Here is a 15,477-nt window from a genome sequence, read left to right on the forward strand (position 1 = left end):
GGCTCTTCATCGATCCACCCGGTATTGCCTTCATTTGGAAAGTACGGGTCGCCGTGATGGAAATCTAGCCATTTGATCTACGCGAGAAGGGAGGTCTAAGAATGTAGTATACGTGTAACTAGTATTACAAAATACACCTATAGTATTTTTAGCTTAAGTTCTACTGATCTTCTTGTAGTATTGTTGGTAAGTTTTTAGACTTGTTAACCTATCACAACCATTCTAGGGCATATGCTAATCACTCCTAGGACCAGTATAGTTGATCAGGCTATGCCATTCCCAGGACTAACCATACATCCCCGAGCTCACTTGTGATATTTAACAATCGTAATACTTTTGTTCTTGTCATTGTGACACTGATTTTAGCATGAATGCAGACTAGTATACTTAATTAAATATTTTAATATTTAAAGTATAGACTCTTAGTCAGAGTTTAATCCCAAATGGGTTTATAGTTTAGTATATCTTTTATGGGTTGATATACTTGATTCACTATAAACAATGCTCTGATACCAATCTGTCACACCCCAAAACCAAGAACGGCGGAAACGTTCTGGGGCGGAGGACGTCATGTAAAGTAATCACAACACAGTAAATGTAAATAAGCAAACAACATCATCCATTGCATTAAATATATAATTTTAATACAAGCGTGTTCTGTACAGTTTTAGACACCAAAAATATAACGTAAATCAAAATAATAATATGATGAGTCTTGAATGCGCTCCATCATCTCAAAAGCTGGCATCGGTACCTGTCTACTGATGACCTGAGAATACAAGTTATTTTGAAAGAGTTTATCAGCATTAAGCTGGTGAGTTCAATAGTATTTTAATGTCGGCGTCTGTTATCAAAAACGTTTGAACCTGTCTCAAGTATAAGTTCGTGATATGTATGTAAGTGTTTGTAAAAGTTTGAATCTCTCAGAAAAACCTATATTTTCTAATAAAGTACCCTTCTACCAAGGTTTTAACTGTTTTGTATGTTCGTTTGTTGTAAAAGTGTGTGATTTCCCAAGTGCAACTATCTTTTAACAAAATATAGTTTGTACATTAAAGTTCAAGTGAGGTTATCACTAAAAATATGTAATGGGTAAATCTTTGTAGTACTGTAGTTTAGTTTTATAGTAACTACTGCTGTACTAACTACCTTAAACCGGATTTATATTAAGGTATAATGTGATAATTGCACCATACTATTGACTGATAACAACGACATAAAGAACGGTCGTAATAACGGAATGACGTTTGGCACCCGCAGACCTGTAGGTCCGGCTGTAGCTAGCAGCAAGGTGTAGGATAGTCAATCCAGTATAGATCTATATGCAAACTCAACGCTCTCCCTCCAAGAGAATTATGGCTGCAACTCGGGCCATGACATTTAAGGCATGCTCCAATACAGTGGATCACAATTGGCAACGTATTAATGTAAGGGTAATGTTTCTCGTTCTAGTATAGTTGTATATGTTCTCATAGTATAGTAATGTATAGACTCATGAATGAACTGACTCATTGATCTAACAGTTGTAATAGTATGATCCTGTGTTACCCCGATGGTAATTAACTCACTAATGATGTGTCTAGTACGTATGAATATGGAAGTACTTTTATGTCTATATATGTATATTTGATATTTAATTAATATTGAAACGACCTTCGGATGGTCACCCGATATCCCACCAGACCACATCCAAATCGAGAAAAAGGAAATAGGGTGGATGACCTTCCTAAGCCCTTTAAACATTATTTATACATCTATACATATATGGGCATGCAATTCATAATATAAAAGCATAAATAAGTCTTATAAGACATTAGAAACATAAGTATTATTTTAAAGAAAGATCGACTTGATGTCGATCTGTAAAACAATTTGAAGGCATAGGTTTGATTAAAACAGTTTAAGTATAAGGAACATTTGTTTAAATCACAGTTGTAATATAAATTTGAAAAGTAAATGGGTTTGTAAAACATTTTGAAGTAAAACAGTTTGATAGACAGTTTGAACAGTGATAAAATCACTGGTTTCCCTAGTTATTAATCACATGTGATTAATGCAATCACATGTGATTGAAGCAATAACTATAAGTATTTAACTTGTATCCCCTCCCCCCATAAGTATTTAAAACATTTAAAATCATTTCAAAGGTTGATTAAAGGGGTAAGAACTCACTTGATTGATTGAAGAAAGCGAGATGGAAAACCGGGCAGAGTTTCATCTCGGGAAATGGATTTTTCTCGGGATTCTCGGAAATCTCGGGAGTAAAATCGACCCTCGGGACTTGAGCAAAAAGACCAGAGCTTCGGGTTTGAACGGGCACGAAAATCGAGGCAAGATCGTGAGAGAAAAAGAGAGAATGAGCAAAATTTCCGGAAAGCCTCGCATCCCTTTTATAAGGGTGCTGAACCGCCTCGGTACGCTGGGCGTACGAGGGTACGCAGCGCGTACAAGACGTCATCGCTTACGCACTTCGGATGGGACGGCGGGTCGGACGGGCGGGTCGGAAGCTTCGCATAGGGCGACGTGGACGATCCGAGGCCCTTGATCTGAGTACGCGGGGCGTACGAAGGTACGCAGGGCGTACTCCGGTCCTATCCGATGACTCCCCCTTCGGATAATATCGGGAGTTTATAATTAAATTTATATTTATTTTAAATAAACTTCAAAAATTCATATCTCCTTCATACGAACTCCGTTTTTGACGTTCTTTATATCCACGCGAAGGTGAGACCAAGATCTACAACTTTCGTTTAGACTCCGTTGGCAAATTCCGAAATTATTTTTATTATTTATTTATTAAAATGACGTGATTAAGGAATTTCTTCAAAAATTCATAACTTCCACATCCGAAGTCAGATTTGGACGTTCTTTTTATGTACGCTCATAGTTTGAGGTTATCTATAACTTTCATTTAGATACTTAAGGCTAAAAACTACTGCATTGAAATTTCGTGTTTTTCGTTTAATCGCTGTTACCGGTTTTGCCGAGAATCTTCGGTTGGTCATAACTTCTTCGTTATAACTCGGATTTTAGGGTTCTTTATATGTACGAAAACCTTGATACGATTCCTACTACTTATTTAACCCAAATAAGATTTTAGGAAAGTTATATTTTGATCTAGATTTGATTGGTTTTACATTACATTGTCTCGAAATATCGGGTTGTCACACAAATCCTCTGAGTCACCTACTTCCCTGATGTACTAAATGTCTGCTAGACAGCAGCATAATATCCACCTAAGCACCTCCTAGATCTCCCCCTAGGCTCCCAATCACACCGAACCGCCTCACTACTCACTGGAGCATATCCTACGCTTTCCTAGGTTCCCAACCTCGGACTGCCATCAGCTGCTGAGGAACTCCTCACGATGCCAGTTATCTACTTCCTGGATATCGTCACATCCACTTAGTAGCTTACTCCCATCACTAAAGAGTTCCACAAAGCACAAAGCAAGCAGCATTCGTACAGACACACTCCTAACACTAATCTCATCCTAGGCTCATTCTAGGGTAATCTCTGACCCACAAACGATCATAGAATATCCGGCCCAAGTACCACAACCCAAGTTGTCCACATCCACCCTCGCTGACGGCTACCTTATGCATGCAAATTGTACACAGAACAGGAAACGAGCCGCACCAATTATTCTATGGCCATGAGATACTAACCGTATACAATTTTAAAACATACACGTAGTAGTTACCAATATCAATAATCATTCTCATTCTAGCATGGCATCCAACATCCCAAGGCTACAAACATCACATATCAGGCCAATCTATCGTTGTCTACTCAGCACTAGCATGCAAGTCTAAGAGCTCATATAGCATACAAAGGCATCCCTCCTAGCCCTAACTAGCATGCGATATTCAGATTCATAACCAAATCATAACATATAACAGATGTGGGTATTCTGGGGAAACTTACTTGAGCTCGGCCGATTGCATGCACCACACCCTTTCTTTTCTTAGAAAACTTTTCCTTGAAAACATTTTCCTTAAAAAAAACCTTCTAGATCCTCAGTTTGAGTTCAGACACACCTGAAAGTATGTCCGAATCCCTCAAACCAAGGCTCTGATACCAACTTGAAACGTCCCAAAAATCAGGGGTAAAAATTTCATTTTTAATATAACTAAAACATTGATACCATTTAATTCAAACAATCAAATCATAGTCAATCAAATCGTTTATCAGAGTTTATCCCAAAATCATTCATTACGGAAATCATAGGTGTGTGCATTGCGATCAACCCGAGCTCTTCCTTTCCAAAACGATGATACCTGAAACCATAAACAAACATGTAAGCACGAAGCTTAGTGAGTTTCCCAGAGCATACCATTCACACAAACCACATATCACATATCCTGTTAGCTATAAAAGCTACAGACGTATCATATATACTGTTAGCTATAAAAGCTACCATATATCACTTAAGCCCTGCATACATAAAACCTGTAATAGTGCCATGGGCTACCCCACATGGTCTTTACCTAGGACTGCCATGGGCTCCCCACATGGTCTTACATCCAATGTCATGGGCTACCCCACATGGTCTTTACCTAGGACTGTCATGGGCTACCCCCATGGTCTTACATTCAATGTCACGGGCTTCCACCGGGGTCTTCCCTGCAAATACCATATATAACCAAATAGCATATCATGCATCACATAAATATCTACACATAACACGTACATAAACCTTTAAGGATGTCGTGGCTACCCCCAGGGTCTTATACCATTGTGTCATGGGCTACCCCACATGGTATTCCATGCAAGTATCACAAAGACAACTAGCATATCACATAATTACCAGCATACCACCTAGCATAAAGCTAACTATCATATCACACAACATAAGATGGGCCGGCCTTGGTGCCTTAGACCCATTGGTACGGTGAGAAGACTCACATACAACTGTCGGCTGAAGAAATAAGATCACGCTGCTCCAACCACCGACACGAACCCCTCCACTGGTCAACACCAAATAACTGAACTCAATAAATACCAATAATTACCAAAATACCCCTAGAAGTCAACTGGTCAACTCTTGGTCAAAGTCAAAGTCCTTAATCAAAGTCAAACATCCTGACTGACTCTACTCGCCGAGTCAACCCGCTGACTCGTCGAGTCCAAGAATCTTCGAGTCCCATCCTGCTCAACTCACCGAGTCGTCCTTCGACTCACCGATTCACGACTTAACCAGAAAAGGTTAGGGTTCCATAACCAGACTCGCCGAGTCCAAAAACAGACTCACCGAGTCCAAGGCAATCTTCAACAGACTTGCCGAGTTGTTCTACCAACTCGCCGAGTTCATGCACATATACATACAACTCGTCGAGTACACTCATGTGACTCGCCGAGTATCTCTAGCTCTCAATCCATTCAGAGGCTTTTCAATCCATACAGGGGCTCCAATCCATAGATCTACCCTTCTACAAGCTATCCCTCACGTAAAGTTGCAAACTTTGCGTGATACCAAGGAGATATAAGCCCAAAACACACTAGGGCTTGGGTTTTAGACAAAGGGGCTTTACCAACAACCCAAGAACTGAAGCTTTATGACATTCTAAGCCATCATGAGTCTAGATCTGGAGCAGCAACCCCAGATCTAACTCCCAAATCCGAGATAGGTCTCAAAACAAGCTAAGGGACTCCCAAAATAACCACCAAGGATAAACCAAAAAGGAAATAGCTTAAGATAAGGCTCCTTACCTCAGAGATGTGCCCAAAACTGATGTAGATCACAAATCTATATAAGCCCTTGATGCTAACTTCCAATTTCTCAAGCTCCTTCCACCAATTTCCTCTTCTAGGCCCCTAATCTCCTCAACAATGAAGCCTTACACGAATTTTGGGGTTTCTGGAACTTAAAGGGAAGGTAAAGAGGCTGAAGGAGGAACATAACATTCTTTATATAGGGCACAACCCCGGGATTAGGGTTTTTCTCTCTTCAGCACCAACTCGTCGAGTCCAACTACCGACTCGACGAGTTGGTCACTTAACTCGCGACCAAAATCCCGCTCCGACTCAGCGAGTCGGCGTACCTACTCGTCGAGTCCCCTTCTTTATTTACACTTTACCCCCTGAACTCTTGATTCTCACTTGGGATGTTACATTTCCTTTCTTGGCCTTTCTGATTTCGAGTGTTACAAAAGGCAACAACCAATTAAACTTCTCGTTGCTTCTTGTGCTCGTCACAACAAGATATGCCATAACATCCTCTTAACAAGGATGGGTGGTGTTCAACTTGTTATGACTAGGTTATGAGGTGCCACATCAACAAAAATTGCACTTCTCGTTGCCCATACCGTATACTCTTATACTCTAATAATAAGTTAGGCAATAATTTATTTAATTCCTGATTTTTAGGAGGAATTTAAATTCGTCTTGAATAAGTTTCGGTTATGATTGTCGATAATTAATTGTATTTATATATTGAAAATCCTACAAAATCATGTTTAATTAATAATTTATTGAAAATAAATAATTATGAATTTTACTATAAATATAAATATTTTTATTACCGTGGTTCCCATTGGCTATAACCTAGTAATTCTACTAAATTACTTATACATTGTGAAATAACTTTTAATCGTATTTTACGATAGTTATATCAGAAAATGAGAAAATAAATATCACATATAACTTTTTTATACCATCAAGCACAAAACATCTATAAATTTATTTTGGAAAGCATGAATTAGTATGGTAGCTATATTTTAAAATCGTTCAAAAACATCATCCGAGTTTCATTTGTTCAAAAAACATCATCCAAATAATGCCTTTATACAAAAAACATTAACAAACTACACACTTTCAAAAGACACCTTAAAGCCATCGACATTTATAAGGAAAGGGCATGATATTATTGGTAAAAACTAATTAACGGAAAAAAACAAACAAAGGAAAATGAGTCATGATGGTAACTATGTTTCCAAATCGTTCGAAAAAACACCATCCAAATATTTTTTATGTTCAAAAAATATCATCCAAATAACATATTTGTACAAAACACCAACGAAGTATACGTTTTGTTCAGATGTTTCCCACTGCTAACTGGATCCATGTTTTTTTTGAACGACAAACACTTTAAATGAAAAATACTAGCTAGATGCTAGCAAAAAAGAACACATTAGTTCAAAATTACATGACCATGTTTTTGACTAATGCAGTCTAACTATGATCGGCCTTAATATTTCTATAACAAAAACATTTAAATACAAAAGCTACAATATTATCAAGCATAATAGTTTTATATATTGTTATAACACCATAGCGTTTCTACAAGACCACAAAACTCAACAAAGTGTCATAAAAACCGATTCCAAAATTTTATGTTTGAACTGGATCCATGTCTATCCAAACCCGCATTCTTTTCCATATCTCACGAGCTAAATAACAAGTGAAAAAGATCGACATATTTAAACGGCTAGAACAAATAGGACACAAAGTTGAGTCAACCTCAATCCCTATTTTATCCAATTTCACTCGAGTAGGAAGACGATCAATAACTAACCGTCAAACAAAAACACCGACCTTTATTGGAAGAAAACTATTCCGCCTAATAGTTGGAGGACATGAAATTAATTCATATAATCCTCTTTTATATATTGATTTAGAGCTTCTTCGTAAACGAATAACTTCTTATTCTCCTCTGATTATGTCTTCTACTAAATCGTTAATCCTGAAATCAAGCTCACACATTTCAAAGACACTGAAGATATTTGATGATGCAAACCGTTGTGGTTGTGGGCACTCTTTTCGAATTTGGACATCAAACATGATGACTAATCTTGACAAAAAAGTTTAGGGTTTGTCCCAACCGAATGGTAAGCTTAACTGAAAGCTTTTTTAGGTCATTCTCCTATATATTTGTTTGGTTATGTGATTCTTTTTTTTTAATACGAAGACTAATCCTAGAAAAAAGTTTAGGGTTTATCCCAACCGAGTGGTAAGTTTAATTGAAAGCTTTATCATGCACTTATCATATATATTTGCTTGGTTATGCGATTAATATTTTGTATATGAAGGATCCAAGGTCATAAAATGTCCATAAATAGCTTCATATTAAAAAAACAACACATAACCAAGTAAATATATAAGAGAAGAACATGATAAAGCTTTCAATTAAACTTACCATTTGGTAGGGACAAACTTGAACTTTTTGCCAGGATTAGTCTGCATGGTTAATTTTCAAATTCGAGAAGTGTGCCTGTAGCTACAAGGATTTGCATCATCAAATATCTTCTGTGTCTTTGAAATGTGTGAGCTTGAGTTGGAGATTATCGATTTAGTAGAAGAAGAAACCATCAAATAGGAAGAAGAAACCATTTGTTCATGAAGAAGCCCTAAATAGATTTATAAAGGAGGAATATATCAATTAATGTCATGTCACAAATAAACAGGGAGTTGGGTTACCAGTGGTTAACATTTGGACAAAATGTATAGTTCGTTGGAGGAATATATCAATTAAGAAACCATTTTAAAACAGGTAGTTGGGTTACCAGTGGTTAACGTTTGAACAAAATGCCATGCCACCTAAATAGATTAATAAAGGAGGAATATATCAATTAAGAAACCATTTTAAAACATAGTTACCATTTTGAGTCATTTCCTCTTAATTTTTTATCAGTAATATCTTGTACCCATCTACAAAAATAATGTTTGTTAAAACTAATTGATAAACTATATAAAATGACATAGAATAATCTTTAAAAGACCGTGTTTTATAAAAAGATAGCTTAAGGGATATCATTTAAAAAACCTCTTGAAAAACTAGTCTACGTAGCTTTCTAAAAAAGATAGCTTATAGACTGTTTTTTAGTTTGTCAAACATAACAACTTAAAAAAGTTTGAAAAATAAATTAGCTTATCAATTAATTGTGGCATGCCAAACACAACCTTAAATAGTGTTTTTTAAACGACTTTGAAACATTATCACTCTTATAAGCCATTTTATCATTCATTTTTAGGAAGGAGCTAAATATATGTTTTTTATTAAAGAAAAAAATGATCACATCTACTCAACACAAAGAATTATAAATGACCGATTTTAACGAGATTCAAGGAATAAGGAAGGCAAGGCATTAGACATGTAACATTTTAATCCAAGGAAGTGGGACCCAAACAGTGTTTGATAGGGATCCAGATACAGAGATGTTGAGGGTCCATCGTCCAAATCGGATACTGTCGTTATACGCCTACATCCATCACACTCAGACATGGCCTTTCACTCCCCCATCTGCTACCACAGTCCACAGATGCTCTGCGATTTTACCTCAGATTCCAAACCCCTAACCTAGCGTTTCAATTTCTCACTGCTACACACAAAACTCTTTCTCTCTCATTTCAACAAATAAACCAACCCTAGATCTCTCAAGTCTCAATCTGCATTCGTAATATTCATGTAAGTGCTCAACTACTCTCGATCCACTTTTTATCTCTTTTTCTGTACTTAAAACTTATTTAATATCAGATGTCGGAGTTTGTTCCCAGCCTCCCATCGAAAACTCCGCGTTTGAACTCCCAATGTTTTTATTTTTTTTCGTTCTTATCTTATCTGTTTTAACTGTTAAATCTTTACTTTCTATGTGCGAATCTGCTTGATACATCAACTAATTGGAAGGCAAGTTTTTCTATTGATTGGCTCGCTGTGCATTCTAGTGTTGATTTTGATGCTTTATTTTAGCTCAATGTCTGTGATTATGGTTCTAATATGCAGTTACTAAAGTGAGATTTCGTTTTCGATTGTTTTTATGCTCTCGAGTTTTCGTTTGGTAAGTATCGGATGAAATGGTAAAACAGAAGTTATTTAAATTCAGTAGATCTCCTCTTGGTATATACAAGCCAGAGCGAATCATAAGAAAAATACTGTTTTGCCTGTTGTGAATTTGGTTTCTCAAAGATTTTTCTAGTATGCTAGATCACATATTTTGCTGCATATCTATCGATTTATTGCATATTTGATTTGATTGAAATGTTGATACCCGATGGCTTAATCACCTGGAATTAAGCTGGAAAACGAACATCAAACCCTAATACTTCAGGGAATTGAGTAAAAACAAACTATGTGCCATGACACTCTTAAAACGTGCACCATTTTCACATTGTTGATTTTGTTTTCAATATATCTTCAAAGCAAGTGAAAGAATCCTCTTTGTAGGGACCTCGAGCAAAAAAGCACTTTTCAGGACCCTTTTCTTTGTTCATATGCATTTTCATTTTCTTGAGTTCTTTTCGTAACAGTGAGCTGTGCTGCTTTTCTTAATAACATTAAATGATGATGAAAAAAAAAGCAGAAAAGGCGATCTGGCTGACTTTGTTTTCCATTGGTCCCATTGCAGGATTCCTTCCACATATGTTTTTCCTAGAAACTTCTAATAGTATGTTCTTCATACCTGGATTCTCCCCTTAACCCATTGCACTGTGTAATTATCACATTGAGGCAAACATTGCAATAAATGGGTTCACTTTATGGTACACACGAGATTGTTGAGTTAAATGATGAACCTAAAGTGAGTGATTATTCCAATCGTTATCACCAATCAAGGGCAAAAGAGAAAGAGAAAAAGCCTCAAGGGTACAGTAGATATATAGAAGATGACATCAACAAGCTATTTGAAGGTATCAATATCAGAACTTCATTCAATGGTTCCAGTTATTCAGATGAAACAGGTGGCAACACACCAAGAAAAAACCAAAACCCATCAAAGAAACCAATGAGAATGAGCTATTCATCTTCCTCCGGAATCGGGTATTCCGAACCCGTGTCTTTGAAACAAGCTTTACGGGGTTTATGTATTTCTCAAGCTTCAGAAATGGCTGCCATCAAACGACATTCAATGCCTCCAGGCTCTCCTGCTCTTTCCGATTCCGGTAAGTTGACTGATTTCTACAAGTCCTTTGTTAAAGGCACTGATTCCGGTTCCGGTTCCGGTTCCGTTTCCGTTTCTTCCATGAATCAAGAAAGCACATCTAGAACTTCAGCTAAGATTCCGAATCTTGAAAAGTCAACAAAAAGTGTCAAAGTAAAACCTCCACAAAAGCTGAATGAGATTTTACTTGTACCGGAATCGGAAAGTAGTCAAGAACCAATACAAGAAAAGAATTCCATTCCTTCTCCGCCATCCCGTATCCCAGCCGAAACTTCATCGGAATCAGTCAATTCCGAAGTTAACGTCATAAAGAATAATCTTACACCAAGTAAGTCAACCCCAAAGTCACGCTATAAAGGAAAGTCAACTCGTGTAGTCAAGACTGTAATTCGAAACAAGAACCTCGTGAAGAAAAAGTCAAAGCAAGAATTTACCTCATCTCCTGAAACCAATCTAATATGCCAAAAATGCCACTGTACTATGAAAGAATCCAAAAAAGAACAACCGAATAAAGACTCTTCAAAATCACCTCTTTCCACCATCACATTGATAAGCAATAAGAACTCAAAATACAAAGATAAAGGCGAATTCACTCAAAGCTCAAATAGCAGCATTTGTGAATACAGTTCAAGTACTAGCATAAGTGAAGACAGAAATCTCAGTGGGTGTATTATCATAAACAGACCTCACATGTCAAAAGACATAAGATGGCAGGCGATTAATCATATCATGAAACAAAACGGGTTTCTAGGGTTAGGACATTTCAATCTGTTGAAGAAACTCGGGTGTGGGGACATAGGTACTGTTTATCTCGCTGAATTAATCGGGACAAATTACCCTTTTGCCATTAAAATCATGGATAATGAGTTTTTAGAAAGAAGACAAAAAATGCCTAGAGCTCACATGGAAAGAGAGATTTTAAGCATTCTTGATCACCCGTTTCTCCCTACACTCTACGCTCATTTTGTATCTGAAAACTTGTCGTGTCTGGTTATGGAGTATTGTCCTGGTGGCGATCTTCATGTTCTAAGACAGAAACAACCCGCTAGATTCTTTCATGAACAAGCTGCAAGGTATGCAAATTATAGCATTGTGCAATTTCAATTTAACATTATTTTATTTTACCAATTTTACTAAAATAGACATTGAAATTGAATGTAGATTCTATGTTGCTGAAGTCCTTCTTGCTCTTGAATACCTTCATATGCTTGGGATCGTTTATCGAGATTTAAAACCCGAAAACATTTTAGTCAGAGAAGATGGACACATCATGGTGACTGATTTTGACCTTTCTCTTCGGTGCTCCGTGAACCCGGTTCTCCTCCGATCACCTTCTACGGGTCCGGGTTCGGGTCCGGGACCCACAGAGCCACCTAGGATGTCGGGCCCATGCGCTGGTTCCAGTTGTATTGATCCTTTCTGTATGAAACCCACCTGTCAAGTTCAAGTCTCATGTTTCCGGCAACCAAAAGGTCGGAAAACAAAACAAGACCTCGCCGGAGAACGTCGGAAACTTCCACAGATGGTGGCTGAGCCGACGGAGGCTCGGTCAAATTCCTTTGTCGGGACTCACGAGTATTTGGCGCCTGAAATTATAAAAGGAGACGGACATGGAAGTGCGGTTGATTGGTGGACGTTTGGGATATTTCTGTACGAGCTTTTGTACGGGAGAACGCCGTTTAAAGGTCCTGGAAACGATCAGACGTTGGCGAATGTTGTTTTGGAGAGTCTTAGGTTTCCGGAAACGCCGCTGGTTAGTTTTCAGGCGAGGGATTTGATTAAAGGGTTGTTGGCGAAAGAGCCGGAGAATCGGTTGGGGTTTCATAGAGGGGCGGCGGAGATTAAACAGCATCCGTTTTTTGATGGGCTGAATTGGGCTTTGATACGGTGTGCGTCTCCACCGGAGTTGCCGGAGGCGTATGACGTGGCGGTGTCTAAGGCGGCGGCGTTAGAGAAAGCGAAAAAGTATTTGGATTATAATGGGGGTTCTGGAGGGGGTCTGGAGTTTGAGTTATTTTAAGATCGTGGAAGTGAAAAAGTTATTGCCCGAGTTTTGTAATCGATAATCGGCGCACTTGTACAAACTATTGCTTAGAATTATGAAATTTCAGACCCATTTGCATCCAGTTCCACCAACTTCACGATTTAAAAAAAAAAAAAAAAGATATTTGATCTATGAAATCAAATGTAAAACAATATTTTGTAAAATGCTAATTTTGAAGCCTGTTAATTATTACTCAAATAACATTGTTTTCGAACTAAGTAAAGTACAAAGTTTATTTATAAAATGATAACGATTCTGATCAAATCAATGATAACTGAAGTCTATTTTTTTTTTCTTTTTCTTTTTGGTTTAGAAAGTTTACCTAATATAATATGTCGGAAAAAAATAAAAAAAATAAACGGGTCAATAAAAATGTCCATAACGAATGATATTATTAAAAATCCACATACGTTAATAAAAAGTTAATGGGCCAACCTTATCTTATCCATCCGGGAATCTTTAGATTTAATGGTAGAAGTTTTTCATCATGTTTATATTCAATTTTTAAAACAAGTTTGGACGGTTGGACCCGTGGGTTCAACTGGTTGAACGAGAAATCGATCATGTCTTCAGTTCAGTCGAATTAAAAAAAAAAAAAAACCAATTATTATGGAACCAAAATAGAATACATAGGGTTACAGTGATCATTCATTAAAAATAAGTTATATGATTATATAAAAAAAATTACTGACTCAAGTCTCAAAATTTGTAATAAACGGGCCATTGTATGTATCAACGGGTCAATCCATTAAAAGTTAAAACGTTATTCAAAGTTTGGGTTTTGAAATTGAACATAAACCGCCTTTACATTCTTCCCCTCAATCCGCATGTATTGATTCTCATCTTCAAGATCGCCTATAACACAATCATCGTCTGGTGACTCTATTCGGCAGAACGACCACGACCACGACCACGACCATAACTGCAGCTTCGATTCTACATTCTCCGGTGAAGGTTCTTTCCTCTGCTTCCGCCCAACGTCTCCTCTTCCAATAACAAGTAATTCTGAATTCCTCTCAATCTTTCGGGAACTTCTACATCGTCGATTCCTCCAATGTTTCCCGATTTATTTATTCCTGATCTATAAACTAGAATCTTGCTATTCAGAATTTAAGTTATATGTTATTTTAAACTTGTTACACTGAATTTGAAGCTGATTGCTGAAAAACCCTAAGTTTGAATCTGAAACCCCCAATTGCTTTTTGTCTGTAACCTACAGTAGATAAATAGTAAATTCTTCTGGTATCTTAGTTATGGAATCCATTGTGTTTACTTATGGTATTGGATAATCATTGCAGTCGTAAACATGCCTAAGGTGAAGACAAACCGCGTGAAATACCCCGAGGGCTGGGAACTCATAGAGCCAACTCTTCTCGAATTACAGGCAAAGATGAGAGAAGGTAAAACTCCCTCGAAAATTGCAGTAATTTCATTATCTGATCACATTGATATGCAACTACTTCACTTTCTGCAAATTCCAAAAGGCTATAATGCTCTTAAAATCTTAACACCAATATCTTCTTTTTCTTCCCTTTTTATATGGACAGCTGAGAATGATCCACATGATGGGAAGAGAAAATGTGAGACCCTGTGGCCAATCTTCAAAATTGCACACCAGAAAAGTCGCTATGTCTTTGATCTTTATCATCGTAGGAAGGAAATTTCTCCAGAACTGTATGAATTTTGCTTGGATCAAGGATATGCTGATCGTAACATCATTGCAAAATGGAAAAAGGCAAGAACGATAACTGATTTTCTATTTAGTTTTTTCCCTTCATTTTCATGATTGTTAAAATCTATCTATGTCTTTGAAATTATATGAATGTTGTTTTTGTAACCACAATGACAATGCATGATTTCAGGCTGGATATGAAAGACTTTGCTGTTTAAGATGCATTCAACCACGTGATCACAACTTTCAAACAACATGTGTTTGTAGAGTGCCTAAACATCTGAGGGAGGAAAAGGTGATAGAGTGTGTGCATTGTGGGTGTAAAGGCTGTGCTAGTGGAGATTGATCACTTATTTTGTACCAAATTGAACGTTTCTTAAGTAATCTTGATGCTTTTGTGTTTGTTATTATACTTTTAGACAAACATTTGGGTCTAAAATGACCTTGCTATGTACTGTTATGTGCTTCTTGATGTTTTCTCTTAGTTAAAAGTTTGAACATTCATTTTTAAAAAGACCCTTTTATTTGACAAAAAGTTTATTTTGGACCAAAATTTTCCGTTTTAGCTTCATAATTCGTTTGTTCATGTTCTTGCTATTTTTATGGTGTTCTTGGTGGAGGTTTGATTTTGTATGTGTTTGCTAAATATGGAAAGAAAAGGTTCTTCAATTAGCCAACTCGTATAGATTTATATAAATGTTTTTGCATATACTAATTTACGACTAAAGGTTATCTGTCTGCAAACCTAAATGGAATTTATTATAAAAGATTTCGTCTATGAACATGTGGATAGCAAAGGTTTGGTTTCTATTAATTTGAAGACCGATGTCTTTTCAAAGGTGAAACCAAACCCAATTTTAGGAGTTCTATATCTTCTCGATTTAATT

The 15,477-nt window shown here is 37.0% G+C and overlaps 2 protein-coding genes across 2 annotated transcripts; both read left to right on the top strand.

The window, feature by feature from the left end:
• Window positions 1-9,103: 9,103 nt before the first annotated feature.
• Window positions 9,104-13,000, top strand: LOC145089627 (serine/threonine-protein kinase D6PKL1-like). Its single transcript, XM_079028042.1, has 3 exons — window positions 9,104-9,406; window positions 10,344-11,947; window positions 12,036-13,000. Exons 2-3 carry the CDS (start codon window positions 10,461-10,463, stop codon window positions 12,892-12,894), a joined length of 2,346 nt encoding a protein of 781 aa, XP_078884168.1. The 5' UTR covers window positions 9,104-9,406; window positions 10,344-10,460; the 3' UTR covers window positions 12,895-13,000.
• A 578-nt stretch (window positions 13,001-13,578) lies between these two features.
• On the top strand, window positions 13,579-15,104 carry LOC145089632 (protein BUD31 homolog 2-like). The gene is made up of 4 exons (XM_079028049.1): window positions 13,579-13,917; window positions 14,217-14,318; window positions 14,466-14,653; window positions 14,781-15,104. Exons 2-4 carry the CDS (start codon window positions 14,225-14,227, stop codon window positions 14,934-14,936), a joined length of 438 nt encoding a protein of 145 aa, XP_078884175.1. The 5' UTR covers window positions 13,579-13,917; window positions 14,217-14,224; the 3' UTR covers window positions 14,937-15,104.
• The last annotated feature ends 373 nt before the right edge of the window (window positions 15,105-15,477 follow it).

Source organism: Lactuca serriola, chromosome 1 (assembly GCF_051521515.1).
Source record: "Lactuca serriola cultivar US96UC23 chromosome 1, Lser_US96UC23_V15, whole genome shotgun sequence".
Lineage (NCBI taxonomy): Eukaryota > Viridiplantae > Streptophyta > Magnoliopsida > Asterales > Asteraceae > Lactuca > Lactuca serriola.